The sequence below is a fragment of the Sycon ciliatum genome, chromosome 1 (genome assembly GCF_964019385.1).
Source record: "Sycon ciliatum chromosome 1, ocSycCili1.1, whole genome shotgun sequence".
In the NCBI taxonomy this organism is placed as follows: domain Eukaryota; kingdom Metazoa; phylum Porifera; class Calcarea; order Leucosolenida; family Sycettidae; genus Sycon; species Sycon ciliatum.
The window spans coordinates 50,202,895-50,220,394 of record NC_088643.1 but is presented as its reverse complement, the minus strand read 5'-3'; the positions used below and the strand labels follow the sequence as shown (position 1 = coordinate 50,220,394).

The 17,500-nt window shown below is 46.2% G+C and overlaps 2 protein-coding genes across 2 annotated transcripts in view; one reads left to right on the top strand and one right to left on the bottom strand.

The window, feature by feature from the left end:
• LOC135830881 (uncharacterized) overlaps positions 1–11,426 on the top strand; it is a 19,644-nt gene extending 8,218 nt beyond the window's left edge. The window contains exons 3-6 of the mRNA XM_065343095.1: positions 1–125; positions 6,209–6,326; positions 8,584–8,648; positions 10,348–11,426. The exon at positions 1–125 is cut by the window's left edge and continues 106 nt beyond it. Of these exons, the coding sequence (XP_065199167.1) occupies positions 1–125; positions 6,209–6,326; positions 8,584–8,648; positions 10,348–10,973 (934 nt within the window). The 3' untranslated portion in view covers positions 10,974–11,426. The remainder of the gene's footprint in view (positions 126–6,208; positions 6,327–8,583; positions 8,649–10,347) is intronic.
• Positions 1–17,500, bottom strand: part of LOC135830882 (mucin-5AC-like) — a 124,468-nt gene that overhangs the window by 36,001 nt on the left and 70,967 nt on the right. The window lies entirely within an intron of this gene.

The window sequence follows — 17,500 nt, the reverse complement described above, 5'->3', positions numbered from 1 at the left end:
AAACCTCACAGGATCCAGCACAGGATCCAGCCTCACAGGATCCAGCCTGAGTGAAACACCCAGCAACAGTGTGCACAGTGATGTGGGAGGTCCAAATGTGTCCCAAAAGCCACCACAAAATACCGGTAAGGCCAGCAATACCATGTTCATCAGGGGCGTAGGAAGCAGTTTAATATTGGTGCGGCGAAATTGTGAGAGAGGGGGTGCGGGGGGATTTTTTTGAAAATTGGTCCTAAAAGGCCATATTTTAATGCTACAGAATAATATGAGAAATAAGAATATGCATGCTGATGATACACCGCATTGTCGATGTAAAACATGGTACCTGTACAAGAGTCGACAAGCCATCAACAAGGTTGAAATGTAAAAAAATTCGAAAATTATTGGTCCGGCGACCACCGGGCCTGCCGGACCGGTTCCTACGCCCATGTTCATGTACTGTGTGTATTGCTCCTGTACATGTATAGATATACCTGTGTGTGTGTTTGTGTGTGTGCGTGTATGTTTGTGTGTGTGTGTGTATAGCTTTATTTTACTTCACCAGAAGCACAGGCAAAATCTGCCTTCTCACTGGGCGTGTTGCCACAGTTCTCGCAAAATGATGAAGATAGTGGTAATGATAAGAAAAGGAGGAAGAGGATATACAATCATGAACAAAGCACGAAGAGAAGACGGAAATAAATCAAAGAGGGAGTACTACAAGTAACGAATTTGAATTTGATGAGGTGTTTCATGAAAATGATGCAACGGACGCAAAGGTTCGAGGGTTGAGGGAATGTTGACATTTATGAGTCTTTGACACCTTCCGAGAGGGTAAGAGAGTTTAAGATATCGTTTGTAATTGCTTTCTTAAATGCAGAAGGAATTGGGATGGAGTGGACATCAGGCAGCAAGCAGTTCCAGTACACACTACCAATGAACTGAACAGTGGATCGACCGGAAGGACCCGGCAAAACGGGACACGAAGCAGATGTGAAGCCTGACCACGCGTGGCAAGACCATTGACCAAATCAAAGAAAGTGCTGAAAACACTACTGGTCATTTCAGCACCAAGACATCTGTGAACGAACAATAATAGTTTTTGCTGATATAATATATAAGCAAAAACTAGGGGTCAAACGGGTGTACCGGTTACCCGGGTACCCGCCCGTTAATCCCAGGTACCGTTAGTAAAAGGGTACCCGTTTGTAAAAAAAAAAAAAAAAAAAAAAAAAAAAAAAAAAAAAAGGAGCTTGGATTTCGATGATCCTACTCGTACTAGTACTCTTTTCCTTTCTCCTGTGCATTCCCGCTTTCGACTTTGTCAGGCAGGAGCAGGCTGAAAGACAGTCGTTCTCTCCACTCTAGTGCAAGTAAAACTCCTCGTACTGGACGTTTTTGATTGCGATGTGAGAAAATGCAAGACTTGAAACTCGTTCAAGGTGGCAGCTGCTGAGTTACTAGAAACTTAGTAGAAAGTTATGATGGTTCTCCGACATCATTATGTATGGCAGCTGAGTTACTAGAAAGTTACGATGGTTCTCCGACATCGAACCTGCCACAGTACTTGAAGATGAACTAGTGTCACCAGGCTGAGTGACCAGTCGGAGTGTCACACACGGCGATGTCCGTAGGTGGTAGCTATGATACTCATGGTTGTAGTTTGTTCCTTCATTTTCAATCGACGAGCTTGGTTTAGTTGAAAAGTAGTTCGAAATATTGCATACAAGATTACCGGGATTTGTGAAGATTCGTTTCACGAGTTCAACGAGCTAGCACTAGCAGCTAGCTGGCCAGCAGCAAATCAGCTGTGTCAGGCACCCCAGCTAGCTATGGGTGCGAACATCTTCTGAATACGAAGAGTACCAGTTCTCTGCGAACATAGCAAAATAGGATCGCGCGAGATCACGGAAGTTTTGCTAAACTACTCTGTCCTTGCATGGCTTGAATCACATCCATCTGCAGTTGATTTGCGTACATGTATCAAAATACATGTAGCACTAGGACCATGTACGATTGTAACTGCCTGTGAAGTTGTGTACATGGGCAAATGTACGGATGACATTCATTTGGAACTTCATTGCCATAATAAAATTATGAGACACGAATCATAATGACTGTGGTATCAAAATACAACCTGAGAATATACAAATTTAAATCATGATTTATGTGAGAAATGCGCAAAAAATTAATATGGCTGCTAAAGAGTACCCGTTAACCCGCCCGTTAAAAAATTACCCGTTCGCTAGTTAAAGGTACACCCGTTTGACCCCTAGCAAAAACTATTATTGTTCGGATCTGAGTAAGAGTAAGAAGATCAAGTCGACAGAGAAAAGGGGATGATGGTGTGGTAGACGGCACCTGGAAAACGGCGCGAACTCCGGATTTTAATATCTTGACCAAGCGATCCAACAACTGCAATCTGAGGCAATGATAGAAAGCGGTAGACGCATAGCAGAGATGGCTGCTGATCATACTAATGAACCAAGGCCGTCTAGACGGCTGATAAACTCAGGGCACGACCATGGCGCCAGAGCTGACCAATGGTCTGGGCAGTTCGCTTAGTCACACTGTCCACATGCTGCTTCTATGACAGTTCACAATCAATGACCACCCCAAGGTACTTGGCAGTAGGGGTAGCCTTGAGTACGTCCTGACCACAGCATACATCAGGAATGGCAGCTCTCTGTCCACGGGGCTGAATGACCATGACTTGCGTATTCTTCCCATTGAGCAACAGCCCAATTTCAGCAAGCAAACATGATACAAAATTGGCAGCTGCCCTAAACAGTCAGCACACAGTGTTGAGATCGCTGTCGGAGAACTCTACTATGATGTCATCAGCAAACTCTTGGTGGATGACTTGTTCAGGCAGGATGGCATCTAAGTGGCGGGTGTATAGAGCAAACAGCAAGGGACCAAGTACACTGCCCTGTGGCACACCACGGGAACAATGCACTGACGAGGAGACTGCGTTTTCAATTTGAACTTGTTGACTTCTTGCAGTCAGATAGCTACACTGAACCATTGTAGAGCACTGGAGGATATACCAAGTAGTGGTCAAACGAATGTGCTAAACAACGAATCGAACCTTCTCTGAATGTTCCTAACGAACACCGAACGAATGTCGCCCGTTCCATGATTAAGAAATCAGTTAGAAATTATAGCTGCCGACCAGTATGTTACACTAAAAGGCACCGAAATCATAAGCGAAATTGAACACTGCAAGTCTGCAACAGAGACTGTAGAGTGTAGATGCCATGACTCATTATGAAGTGGACAGTGATGGTGATGTACCCCTCCATTCGTCTGCTTGTCCACAGGTCTGTAGTCAGCGACATGAAGCTGGCCTTTTCAAGGTTCTCCACCACTGCACCAGCAACTTCAGGACCGCGACGTGCTTCCGCTGAATTAGCTTTGTCACTTGAGTCGCAGACGGGACCGTGTAGCCAGGCTCGAGGTAGTTCATGAGCGAAAGGAACCCCGCACCAGTGACTACGCTCACAGCCTAGGTCGAAAATCTCTGCATACAAATTCCACCAATCGGTAGTCGCATCCAGAGGATCTAGCCGATGGCACTTTCTTTGCCTTGAAGAAAGCAGTTATTCCTCCGTCCTTTTTTCGGTTTCGCCCCTGCGCCATCCAAGTCGACATGGTGAACGTCCTTCAGATGGTTACGTAAATTCGTTGTTCCGCCATGGTATGCCAAGTCTTTCGGCGGCTTGCACCGAGTACACGTAGCAATATTGTCCTGAGAATAAAGATAATATTGTCAGCCGTTTTCTCTATTCCGAAATCCCATACGGCAGAGCGCCTACTCTTCTCGGCCATGACGAACGTTGGGTGGATTTGATGAAGAAAGACTCGACGACGGCTCTCAGCAATAATAATTATTTCAGACAGACCGTCGAGTGTTGTCACGACAAAAATCGCCTGTGCCTGTGGCATGTGGCACTGCACTTCCAGTTTCACAGCCGGGCGCGATGCACTGCATGCGCATGCAACGTTCAACCCAGACTAGACTTCACTGCTCAAACTAGACCTACTGTACGATCTTGAGGAAGCAATCAGTTGAGCACCAGTGCAGTGCACGCAGTCCACCCAGTCCACAACACAGTTCACATGGTTCACGCGCGCACCGACTCGAGTCTGGGCCAGTTCGTGATCGGACCACAAACATCCGGCCTTGTAGATCTACATGATTGTACAACTATCGTTACTTACTTTCACACCTCGCGTCAGCTACTAGTACTAGTTACATGACATGGCATGCATACATTATGTACATGACACAGTCATCTCTTGAAGACAGCGCGGCACGGCTTCAAAAGTAGACGTGTGTACGTGCTTGCATCCATGAAAATAGCTGCTATGAGTGCAGAGTTCACAGTTTTGTGAGTTACGATATTCGTTTGGGCAGTCAACTTGACATTCGAATGTTGACTCGAGAACGAACGTTCGAAGCTTCTCAGCATTCGTTTGACCACTAATACCAAGGGAGTGCAACTCAGAGATGAGTCGTTCATGCTGCACCCGATCAAAGGCTTTACTCATATTTACCATGATGATGCCTGTGAAGCGGCGATTTGGTACTGTTCCAGTGGACAGTGATCCATTAATGATATCCGTGAGTGGCCCAGCAAGGCTATCGGCACATTGCCTCAATACAAAACCAGGAACGCAATCACTGCCCGTGGCCTTCACGGGATTTATGCACTTCAGACAAGCTTTCACATCACTCACAGGCACCAGGTCAAATTGCAGAAAGCTAGACGCTGACATTGGTCCACTTGGGGTTTTTAGTGTGGTTGGTTGGTCTGGGTCGTGCACAACATCACCACGGGTTTTCCTTAGGTCATCGATGCCGGCTTGAGGTTCTTGACGCTGCTTAGCACGGCCTATGATGATGTTCATAACTGACCGCAACTTTCTCTGGTGACGAGTTGCACACTGATTCATGAAGTAGGCATTACGTAGACGCTGATCCAGTTTTCTTGCAGTAGAGCGGGCCTGACGGTGGAGCTCACGCAGATCCACATTGCCTTTGTCACTCATCCACCGGCGATGGAAGTGGTTTCGCTCACGAACCACGGCAACAGCTCCTGTGTTAGCCAGGGGCAAGGACGCTTCTCCTGTTGGCGCTGATGGATCAATGGTGCATGCACATCCAGGGTAGATATGATAGAGGTGGTAAGAGTCTGCACAGCATTGTCAGGAGTTCCATTAAAAGTACAATTCGCTAGGTGATGGTTCAAGTCCTCATTTAATGCGTTCCAATTTATCCGATGGAGTCGCCTACCTTGGCGTTTGGCGGCTGGGTGTCCAGAATATGCCTCTCTCGTGCTAAAGCCAGGCATATGGGCCAAGATAGCAAAATGATCACTCATATCAACATAGACAGTGCGACATAGACCCTCTATGGGAACGTTAGACAAGAACAGGTCGATACCAGACAGTGTGTGTGTGTGTGTGTGTGTGTGTGTGTGTGTGTGTGTGTGTGTGCGTGTGCGTGTGCGTGCGTGCGTGCGTGTGTGCGTGTGTGTGTGTGTGTGTGTATGTGTGTGTGTATGTGTGTGTATGTTTGTGTGTATTTCCTGACCTACCCAGAAGGAGGCATGGATCTGAAACATAGTGTGGATGGTAGCATGCTAAAACCGAGGAGACCAGACCACGGTCACATACCTGTATCTACCCTGCTGCAATCCAACATGTTACCAGACCACAGTCAAATACCCGTATCTACCCTGCTGCAATCCAACATGTTCTTGACAAACACGTAGCACATAGTACAGAGACTGATCTGAACACAAAACTCAATCGTTTCAGTCAAGTATTCAATTGCATGTGCCTGCTGCTTTGAGTACAGTAGTATTACATAGCTGTGATTCATTTCATACTGATCATTGGTTACATAGCTGTGATTCATGTCATACTCAGGATCATTGGTTTATTCCTGTGTATGTACATCACAAAAGCAATGCAACAAGATGCTATCAAGATGCTATAAATATAGCTGCGCTTCGGTCCTCTGAGCTGTGCTGAGGAGCTCTAACAGAGCGAAACAGTTGCTGTCCACAGATTTGAGTAACAGTTATTCTTCAGTTGAGGGACTAAGTAATTAGTTTAACAGCGACAAAAGAGAAAAAATGGTTTATATGCCTCAAAAAAATTGTCTTCACGTCCAGTATTCATTAAACTAATGCTTGACTTTTATGTACCACGGTTTCAGGCTCGAGCACATCCAGTTCAGGCGACTTCACTTTCATAGCAATAGGAGCAGCAATGACGGTGCTTGCTCTGGTGGTCATCATTGTTGTTCTTGCTCTGGAGTGTAGACGAAGGAAACGGTGAGGTATATTACCCCAGGCTTGACGAGCTGAAACTGATCAGCAAATTCTCAAGAACTTCTAGATGTGTTCTTGGTAAAGATGTGTGTTCTGCAACTAGTTACAAGAAGACTTTAGCTACACTGTTACCGTGGCCATTTGCAGCACTGGAAAGTGGACCACATGATTCTGTCTGCATTTTCACAGCATTTTTCTTGCATCGACGAGAATCAGTCAAGTCCTCGCTTCATTGAAAACACTATGGGATTGGAATGTAATAACACTGGGGAGAAGGAAAAACAGACTTCAGGCTTTTGAACAACATCTCGGAAGTTTCACCTGTATACTGTCAAGCCTTATCATCAGGTGAAATACAGCGGGCAAAGTCAAATGAACAAGGACAATAGATTAAGGTGGCAGACTACCAAAAAATTCGCTGAAAAATCGAATCTGTAAATTCATATCGAGTGCTACGTCAGTTGAAAGAGCATGAATAGCTGCAAATTCTCTGAAAATTGTGTCCCGATCTGACAAGCCGTTCAAGAGTTATGGTCGAAAATGTGCCCTTGCAAGGAAAGATTTTTTTGTTGCACGCTGTCATTTGTTGGCAGCACTGTATTTGAATGTGAGCAGACCGTGCGCAACTTGTTGTATCATGGAAACACGCGAAAGTGTGCAGAATTTTGCTCCAAGTCCAAGAAAGTCCAAAAAATCACGTTAAAAAACCACGTATTGGGCTGCACGGCGAAGCCCGCCGCCGTGCAGCAGGACTTTTGCCAGCACCCTCGTGACGTTGCAGATATGTGGCTTGATTATTGTAGTTGACGTTGATTTAGTGACTTTGGCAAGTTTGAGTCGTGTCAAGAAGTCAGGTAGGATTCAGTACTAGGCAGTAGTGAAACGTGAGTGGTAGTCTTTGCCGGTTTCTAAGGGTATCCTGGATTTGGTGTGCAGCGCTGTGGAAGTGGCTTGCTGTGGACGTCCCAGCACTGGATGTTGTATCAAAGGTACGACCTCGTAGCACGTGCTAAACCTAAAAAAATTCAAAAATTGACTTGGGTCTGTGGGAGTCTGTGAGAGAACGCCCACTCGTTCCGTTGTGACAGATTCCAGGGCCACGTTGAGGGGCCCTACCCCACCACCCATGGCTGCTTCTGGACTTGTTTTAGGTTTGGGTCCCGCGCACGGACAGAATGGGCACGAAAATGTGAAAAAAATTGTAAATGCATTTGTTTGGCTCCTGGGTGGCTCGCACACCGTGGCACTATGCCAGAAATTTGAGTTTTTCCGGCCTGGAAAGCCTGTCAGTGAGGCGCAAGAACTTGTAAATCATGTCCTGAGGGCCAGCATAGTGGCAGGAGTGTGTGGTCAACATTTCACTCAAATCCATTGAGAAACACCAAAGTTACGGTCAATTGAATGCCATATGAAATTGATGGGTAGGCTGCCCCCTTAAGTACAGCAGAGAGGTGATAGAAACACTCAGCGCAAGGAAGAAGAGCTGAAACAACAGCAACGAATGCGTGACCCATGCACATAGACAGAAATGGAGGAAAGGTGCAAGTGTGAGGAGACAAGATTTCGAGATGGGGTTCAAGAGCCTGAATTGTTTCCTTCTTCTCAGTGGTATTGCATTCTTGTCTCCAAGGAAACTGGATTAGAGTGTGCAATGTGAACACAGAATTTGACTGGACTGTTTGCATCTATACTTGTACTTGTATCAGCAAGCCGCATGCAATGGTGAAAAATTACATTTGGCCTTACTACTAGTCAAAGCAAAGCCACTGCATTTACTGCACAGCCCAACACTCGTAGGAATATTGTTGAGCAATCCCTGGAACTGTTATAGTCATTGGGCCGACTTTTCATCAGCTAGCAAGCACAAAGTCATTCGCCAACAATCATAGTGTCTTCATTTGCCAGGACTGTATCCGGTCAGCTGCCAGACCTGTATTCCGGAACTTCACATGTACAATGTTTTTCATTCGATTTCAACCCATGATAGTAGGTAACAGAGAACCGTGCGACCAAGTCTAGTAGGCAATGCTGTGCATTAGTTCACATGTGCATATTTGAAGTTGTACGTATGAAATTGTGCCTGTTTGGCTATCATGGCTTGTACTTCAAAGTAACTGGCTTGCAAAACTCATTTGTGCTGTATGGTGAAAGAGCTGATCTTCATGCTGCCTCTATGTACGAGCCTCATTGGTGTGTGGATCTGTACTACCTGAAGGAATCATCAACCAGTGATCTATGTTCTTATTCTCCCTATCCGCAGAAAGGACACGGGTGCCAACGGCAATGGGAGCGCACCACAACGGCCATGCCTATATGTGAACACTGGTGAGTGTGGTGTGTGGTGTGTGTGTGGTGAGTGTGGTGTGTGGTGTGTGTGGTGTGTGTGATGTGTGGTGTGTGTGGTGTGTGTGGTGTGTGTGGTGTGTGGTGTGTGTGGTGTGTGTGGTGTGTGTGGTGTGTGGTGTGTGTGGTGTGTGTGGTGTGTGTGGTGTGTGGTGTGTGTGGTGTGTGTGGTGTGTGGTGTGTGGTGTGTGGTGTGTGGTGTGTGGTGTGAGTGGTGTGTGGTGTGTGGTGTGTGGTGTGTGGTGTGTGTGGTGTGTGGTGTGTGGTGTGTGGTGTGTGGTGTGTGGTGTGAGTGGTGTGTGGTGTGTGTGGTGTGTGGTGTGTGGTGTGTGGTGTGTGTGGTGTGTGGTGTGTGGTGTGTGTAGTGTGTGGTGTGTGGTGAGTGGTGAGTGTAGTGTGTGGTGAGTGGTGTGTGGTGTGTGGTGAGTGGTGTGTGGTGTGTGGTGTGTGTAGTGTGTGGTGTGTGGTGTGTGGTGTGTGTAGTGTGTGGTGTGTGGTGTGTGGTGTGTGTAGTGTGTGGTGTGTGGTGTGTGGTGTGTAGTGTGTGGTGAGTGGTGAGTAGTGTGTGGTGTGTGGTGAGTGTAGTGTGTAGAACCTCTGTGACCACTGGGCTTGCTATTAGGGGTGAAAGGATTAGTTCGAATATTCGTTCGAAAATTTCAAACGAGCGAGTATTCGAAATTTTGCACCCGATCATTTTTGTTTTTTTTGTTTTTTTTGGTATTGACATTCTATTTTTCAAAAACTTTCGTTGCACCGCTCGTCGACGTCCACTGGTACATGGTATGCATGCGTTATGCATGCCTTTGAGTCAGTATTTTATGACTTGGACAATGGGATCACCTCGGCAAGTAACGTTAGTTATGAAAGTACAGATGAAAATCGTTACTTTCAATACACTCTGTACAAGACGTTGGCGACTTTTGTTCTATGTTCACAGATAATTTCTTCCCAATTGGTCGAGAACTCACAAATCTAGAGCTTTTGATTTTTGATAAAATACTCGAAATAATCGGAATATTATGAACGAGTGATCGATTGGTCAAAATAGATACTCGTTTCACCCCTACTTGCTATGCTTCTCCTGGGATAATCAAAGGTGTGTTCACCCCCCCCCCCCCCCACATACACACACCCCTCCTCACGACCTCCATTGTGCACAAAGAATATTCATAACTCATTCATCCACAATTGAAGCACCTAGAAAAAGCCAAAGAGCGCAGCTTTCCATTACATGGACAACAATCGCTAAAGCGCTCCGGAATAGCAGCCTGGAGATGGCGCGCTCGACATTCCAGTCACGGAAAACCACCTGATGTTTCTCACTGATTTAGCTTGAGTGATGGATTTCCCCTTGATAGGGGATTTCCCCTTGATAGGCGGACAGGCCGGTGGGCGAGCGGGTGTTTATGATAATTATCGTGTGTGAGGGGTGGGCATGTGAGTGTGTGGGTGTGTGGGTGTGGGGGGGGGGGGGAGGGGGGGGGGGGTCATAAGGAGACAGGCACACTCGGGCAAAACAAGGCTGACCTACTATAGTTCAAGGATGAGGAGTGCTATTCGCAGGTGTTTGGATGTTTGTAGTCCTGTGTACAAGTGAAGTGTGTATGAAGTTGCTTTGTAATTGGCTGATGCTTCTTTTCTTTGTTTCTGTTACGATCGGTGGTTTAAAAACCACTAGCCTGCCTGCCTGTCAGTCAGGATAGCTGTGATCACGTGTCAGCCGAGCCTGTCAGTCAGGATAGCTGTGATCACGTGTCAGGCAGTATTTCCGGTGTAAACAAACCAGGCCAGCAGCTATCAGCAACTGGACAGACATGTGCAGGACCGTACCCGGATCAAGTAGCGTTTGCTGAACTGAGCGATGCGATTTCCCATGACTCACAGCCATGCCACTCCGGAGTGAATTTGCAAGAAGCCCGTCATGGTGACGGCAGGAGAGAGGACGTGAGTGTGGATGCGAGGCAAACTCCTGAAAATGATGCCAACTGCTCCATTGGCTGCTCTACCGGCGGAGCTGAAGCAAGAGCGGAGGGTGACGTAACCCTTCCTGATGGAATGACAGCAATAGAAGCTCATGGGTTTCTCTTCTTGTCTCCCAAGCACAGCAACGTCACCGGTGAGGGACCTAATGCGACTGCAAGTATGTTCAGCTCGGTGTATCCGACAGCTCAACAAAGCAAGCGCAGCAAACTTGGACTAACTACTCGCGGTTCAGAAACACTGCCTGCGACTCCGACAGTCTACACCAACATGAACGTCGCGAGTGATTTCGCCAGCTCTAGCTTGTGCTCTTCAGTTGCTTGACTAGACACGTGCCTGTCAGCCAGCAACCCAGGCTGCCGTTTCTGCTGTAATGTCCCCAGTCTACAGCCTGGACTGTCAGCATGCCTGTGTTTTCTACAATCACGGACTCTTCTCAATTTAATTGTGCTGTGTGTTGCTCTTATGTATCGTATCTTTCCGGAAAAATTTAACTTGAATAATGAGAATTATCAGCCAAAGGCTATGCATACACTCATGAGCAGTGTAACGGTGCGTTTACTCTAAGAACGTTTTGTTTTGATGATGTTCACTGTATTGTTGGAGTGCATGAATGTATTATAGTGACAGACAAAGATAATCAAGGTATTTCACTTTTAAAACTAGTCCAAGTGAAAGGTTTCCTACTTGTGAGAACTCTCCAACTCCACTGCAGTTTTTTTCTTTCCACTTGAAAATACATCCATTCCCGAACAGGCTCCTCGCTGCAAAAAATGACTTGACTTGAAGAAATACTGCCCATTGGGCATCATCACTGACAATGATGAGGAAGGGGAGGCAAGCATGAACTATAAAAGCTGTAGTATCACATTTGGAGGTGATGTCGTAAAAGGACAAATGGGGAAGAAAGTGAAAGAATTACCGTATACAGAGTGCGAAAAGGCATCCAATAGTCAATGCATGTTGAATGCACCCGTGAGGGGACTGAATCAGAGCCAATTTATAATAATTACTTTTTACGGATTGATATGATGCCTGCACACACCTCACTATAGACTGGTAAAGTGTACTGTTGTTGCTGAATGTCGCGAGTGCTGTTTAATCTCAGGAAATGTTGTCATAATAATAAATCGGTCTCTGCTTTTCTATAATAATAATAATAATAATAAGGCCACCCAGAATTAATTCGTTGTTTCCGGTCACCCGACCGACCGTCTTTTTTCACCCGACCGCAAAATGTTTTTTTTATAGTGGATGCAAATGTACATGATATGACTAGACTATGTACTAACATGTACACACGCGCCTAATATAGTAATAATAGCTAGCAGTGAAAGACATCGACCTCAGAAGCAGCCAAATAAAATAACAGGATGAAGCGCTTGGTGACGCTGTTGTCTTCCGATCCGCAATCGGTCCTGAAACAGCATCAGCTCCGCCACCGCGTCGCTCTTTGACAGACGTTTTCAAGGTGAGAGCTGCTCCTCAGACTCGTTTGCCAACGAGGCCAAGGTCTGGTCCTGGAGGGGACCTGGGTCTGATGGGACAATGACTGCGCTGGATCGTCTACAGTCATGATTTGATCGACTGGCTTGATGGACAAAAGCTATTCGATATGCACAATTGTACATGTATGCACATATATATATTATATGTTAGGTACCGCCTCCCGTACCTTTTCTAGCTGGCCTGCATGGACTTGCGTAGATCTACGCACCTTTTGTCTCCTTTTGCTCCGTTGGCCTGGGTAGCTACTTGCGCGCCCATATTTGCCATAGCTACCCAGGCCCTTTATCTTGCCGTTTAGACTTGATCTCTCTCTCTCTCTTTCCTCACTCTTCAATGTAGTCGTTTCGTTCGTCTTGGTCTCTTGTCTCGTCGTCTACTAGTATAATAAATGTCGTTCCCACTAACTTGTTCCCGTTGTAATGTCTGGATAATGTGTCGTCAGTCGTCCTGTTTCGAACTCAACATTGGCGCCCGATTATTGATCGACCCACGACCCTGAGATCATCCCATGCCCAGCCGTCCTCAACCACCATTCGTCTCGTCTATGTCAACCTCGTCTCGTCCATGTCAGTCTCGTCTCTCCTACGCCAACCTCGTCTCGTCTCTATCAACCTCGTCTCTCCTACGCCAACCTTACCTCGTCTATTCTCGTTCAAGCCATGCAGGTCAGCTACCTTTCTCTCTTTCTTTTTTTTGTATGCTTCTTCGTCAAATTTATTTTCGTGAATTTTTTTGTAGTGTGTGCGCGCGCGCGTGTGTTCGTAAAACATAACCAAGTTAGGGGTCCGATCATGGTGAGCCACGCTCTAATTTTTGGATGTTTAGCAAAAGTGTAACTAGGCTGTATTAGCCGTGCAAAATACTAGTAATTCACGTTCCTCGTCAAACTCCAATAGTTATTACACACAATAAGTAGTACAGGAATGATGTGTACGAGTGCATTTTTAGTACACACTTTCGTGAGATCCATGCGCGCGTGCAGTATGTGTGTGTGTGTGTGTGTTTTCTCCTCCAGTTCATTTTTTAATCTTTTTCTCTCTTTTTTTTTTCTCTCCGCGAGGACGCGGGATTTTTTTCATGGAGGGGTTGTGTCATGCAGGTTCTCACACGCAACGGGAACACTTCGTGGTAGTAAAATAGATATTTCGCAAACAACAAAAAGACAACTCTTTCTCTTCCTTTCGAAGAACCGAACTTGCCGAGCCTCATCGAAAGCAAACTCTGAAAAAGCCCTACACTAGTACGGGATTCAGCGCAAAAAATAATCATGAGTCATTATACAATGCATGCAGTGTAGCTGTGAAAACTGGTGAATAAAGAATGCCGTAGGTTGGCAGCACGTGACCCGTCGTACCGCAGTACGCGACGGCGTCGCGGCTTAGAAATGAAAGGAAACACTGCGAGAAAAGACAAAACGAAAATACATGTCCCTTTGTCAAAACTTAGAAGAAACAAACAAAATGCGACCAAGAATCATTTTGAGAGTCAACGTCAATACTCTTGTGCAGGTGTGCAAATTCTTGTCTTGCACTGTGCAACGCAAGAAACAAACAACCTACTAAATAACTCGTGAACTAACTGTAGGCTAAATCACTACATGTACGCGAAATTGCGTTCCAAAATAAACTGAATTTCTGAGCCATTCCATATTTCACATCATGAGGGAAATATTGAATAAATAGTAAATACATCATAAAAAAAACACATGGCCACGACGGCCTTCCCAACAGGTTGTATGTTAGGTACCGCCTCCCGTACCTTTTCTAGCTGGCCTGCATGGACTTGCGTACGCACCTTTTGTCTCCTTTTGCTCCGTTGGCCTGGGTAGCTACTTGCGCGCCCATATTTGCCATAGCTACCCAGGCCCTTTATCTTGCCGTTTAGACTTGATCTCTCTCTCTCTCTCTTTCCTCACTCTTCAATGTAGTCACCTCTGGTAGTTTCCAGAAACTGACCGTGGTTGGTCCCCTGGGGGAGGGAAAAAGACCCAAGTGCCATCAGTATGTGTGGCACGTGTTGTGAGCTGCCTTTGGAGTGAAAAACTTGTCAGCGCCTTCTAGGTTCAGCCTGGTCCCATAGCTCAGTGGTTAGAGCATTGCTCATGACAAGCAGGGTCCCAGGTTCGAGTCCTGGTGGGTCTGGCGTTTTTTTCTCTTTTCAGGCAGTTCACTTCCCCGACTGATCCTTTGAATTTGAAGTTCTCCCAATCCTTTCCAAATTTAATCACTTTCTTTCACCTCTGGTAGTTTCCAGAAACTGACCGTGGTTGGTCCCCTGGGGGAGGGAAAAAGACCCAAGTGCCATCAGTATGTGTGGCACGTGTTGTGAGCTGCCTTTGGAGTGAAAAACTTGTCAGCGCCTTCTAGGTTCAGCCTGGTCCCATAGCTCAGTGGTTAGAGCATTGCTCATGACAAGCAGGGTCCCAGGTTCGAGTCCTGGTGGGTCTGGCGTTTTTTTCTCTTTTCAGGCAGTTCACTTCCCCGACTGATCCTTTGAATTTGAAGTTCTCCCAATCCTTTCCAAATAATAATAATAATAATAATAATAATTGAAAGGATTGGGAGTAGGCCTTGACGGATTATGCTAGCATAATTTTTCGCATAATTCCTACCAGAATCGAATAATCGCATAATTCGAGGCAAATTGCATACGAATCGCATAAAATTGTAATAATCCGCCTGTTCGCATCAAATTCCATACAGTTCCACATAAGGGATGCTCTGGAGGAAAAGGAAGTGTACCCTACCATGGATAGGCCTTGACGGATTATGCTAGCATAATTTTTCGCATAATTCCTACCAGAATCGAATAATCGCATAATTCGAGGCAAATTGCATACGAATCGCATAAAATTGTAATAATCCGCCTGTTCGCATCAAATTCCATACAGTTGTACATGTTCTACAAGTACAAGTACAAGTAGATGCACTAGGAAGTTGTAGGTTTACGACTCCCTTGATGATGTCCAGTCCACTACAATCAGTGATGGCAAGAGTTCATAACTCTTGGTGATGGTCGTAGCCAGGTCGGACGATGCGTTGACCCCGTTGAACTTTTGCTACTACAGTACAACGCCCTCTACAAAAAAATTCCCTTGTTATTTTGCACAGAACCATTTTTGCATTAGCAGCATATGTGAGCATAATGCGGCATAATATGGTAACTTTTACAATAAAAATAGCATAATTCTGCAATTTTTTCAGCAATGCGAAAAGCATAATTTCACGAAAATATTAGCATAATCCGTCAAGGCCTAATTGGGAGAACTTCAAATTCAAAGGATCAGTTGGGGAAGCGAACTGCCTGAAAAGAGAAAAAATCGCCAGACCCATCAGGACTCGAACCCGGGACCTTGCTTGTCATGAGCAATGCTCTAATCACTGAGCTATGGGACCGGGCTGACCCTAGAAGGCACTGACAAGTTTTTTCACCCCAAAGGCAGCTCACAACACATGCCACACATACTGATGGCACTTGGGTCTTTCTCCCTCCCCCAGGGGACCAACCATGGTCAGTTTCTGGACCCTACCAGAAGTGAAAGAGAGTGATTTCACTTCTGGTAGGGTCCAGAAATTGACCGTGGTTGGTCCCCTGGGGGAGGGAGAAATACCCAAGTGTAGAGGCGGCAGATATGATCCTCGGGAAAAGAAGCAGGGGAACATCTGTGCTCCTTGTTCGACGGGTGTGTGACAGAGGTGTAACGAGGTCATGAAGAAGCACACTATAATTATTATGAATTACACGAAAGGTTAACAGGCCTGTACATCGGCACGTCGTCCCTACATCCCCTGTGTCTTGTCTTGTGTTTGTCTCCACATGTCTCTTTGTAGGGCTGTGTTCCCAATAAAAAAAATAAAATAAAAAATAAAAAAAAACAGGAGGAGTTTGCGGCAATACATTGGTTGCAGGGGTTGAATGCTGAGGCGTTCATAAAGAGGGGCAGTTGCAGACAGGAAGGGAGCAGAGCAGACAACACGCACAGCTCGCTTGAGAAGTTTCTCAAGACGATCACGTTGTGCAGAGGATAGGGAAGAGGGAAAGCTGTTGCATGCATATTGGAATGTGGGTAAAATTATACATCTCAAGTAGGTTAAGCGGCATGGCATTGGGAGGCACTGCCTGTGGCGGAAGAGAATGGCAATCTTTGAGGACACTGTCTTGGCTATATGGTCAACCATTGTGTTCCATTTCAGGTCGTCATCGATGTGCAAGCCCAGGTACTTGGCGCTTGCTGGAGGAGTGTAGCTGCACAGTGCACATTCAATGTCTTGTCGTCATGACGATTATCATTATTATTTATTAAAAGCATGTCCGCGTAGGTGGCGGGGGTGCCACTTTCGCTTATGCCATTCAGGATTCATGTCTGAAGAGTAATGACGATTGGCAGGAATAAACAATATTAATTTTGTGTTTTTCGACTATTCAGGATTAGGTTGCGCTCACCAAGCCAGTTGCTGAGATGGGTGATGGCTGAAGACAGGTTGTGTGACAGCACTCCTTCCTGCTATCGTGTAGCATGATATCGTCTGCGAATTGGGTTACCTGGGCGGCAAACTGATCCACTTCACTGGCCACATCCCTGACATACTATGCCAAACAATAGCGGTCCCAGTACAGACCCTTGGGGAACCCCACTTGAACATGTGAAAGATGCCGGAGCTGCTATTGCCGCTGACGACGACTTGTTGTCGACGATTTGAGAGGTAGTCGCTTAACCAGTTCAGGGCTGTGCCGGAGATTCCAAGCTGGAATAGGTCTTCCACAAGTGTCTGATGCTGGACCTTGTCAAAGGGCTTTGACATGTCCAGGAAAGCAGCGCCAGTTGACAGCCCGTCATCTCGGGCTCTTAGGAATTTGTCTGCAACCATTGTGAGAGCATCCTCTGTAGAGTGCTGGCGTCTGAAGCCAAATTGACAGGAAGGGTAAAGATCACGTTCAGCCAGGTATTCACTGAGTTGTTCATGGACGATACGCTCAAGCAGCTTGGAGACTATAGGGAGCAAAGGGACAGGTCTATAGTTGGTGGGTTGACTGGGGTCACCACCTTTGTAGACGGGAGTGATATTGGCGATTTTCATGCTCCGTGGCAGCTGGCCTTCGGACAATGATTTGTTGAAGATGAGCATCAGTGAGGGTGCAAGAAGGTCAGCGCAGGATTTAAGGATCGTTGCTGGCAAGCCATCACTGCCAGTAGCTTTTGTCGTGGTTATTGACGATAGGAGCTTACGCACACGGTCAATGGTAACATGCTTAAAGATTGAAAGGCTGTTCGGAGACATGGGGCCCTGAGGTAGACTCAAGGCTGGGGGACGTTGAGGATCATTGACAATGCATGCAAACAC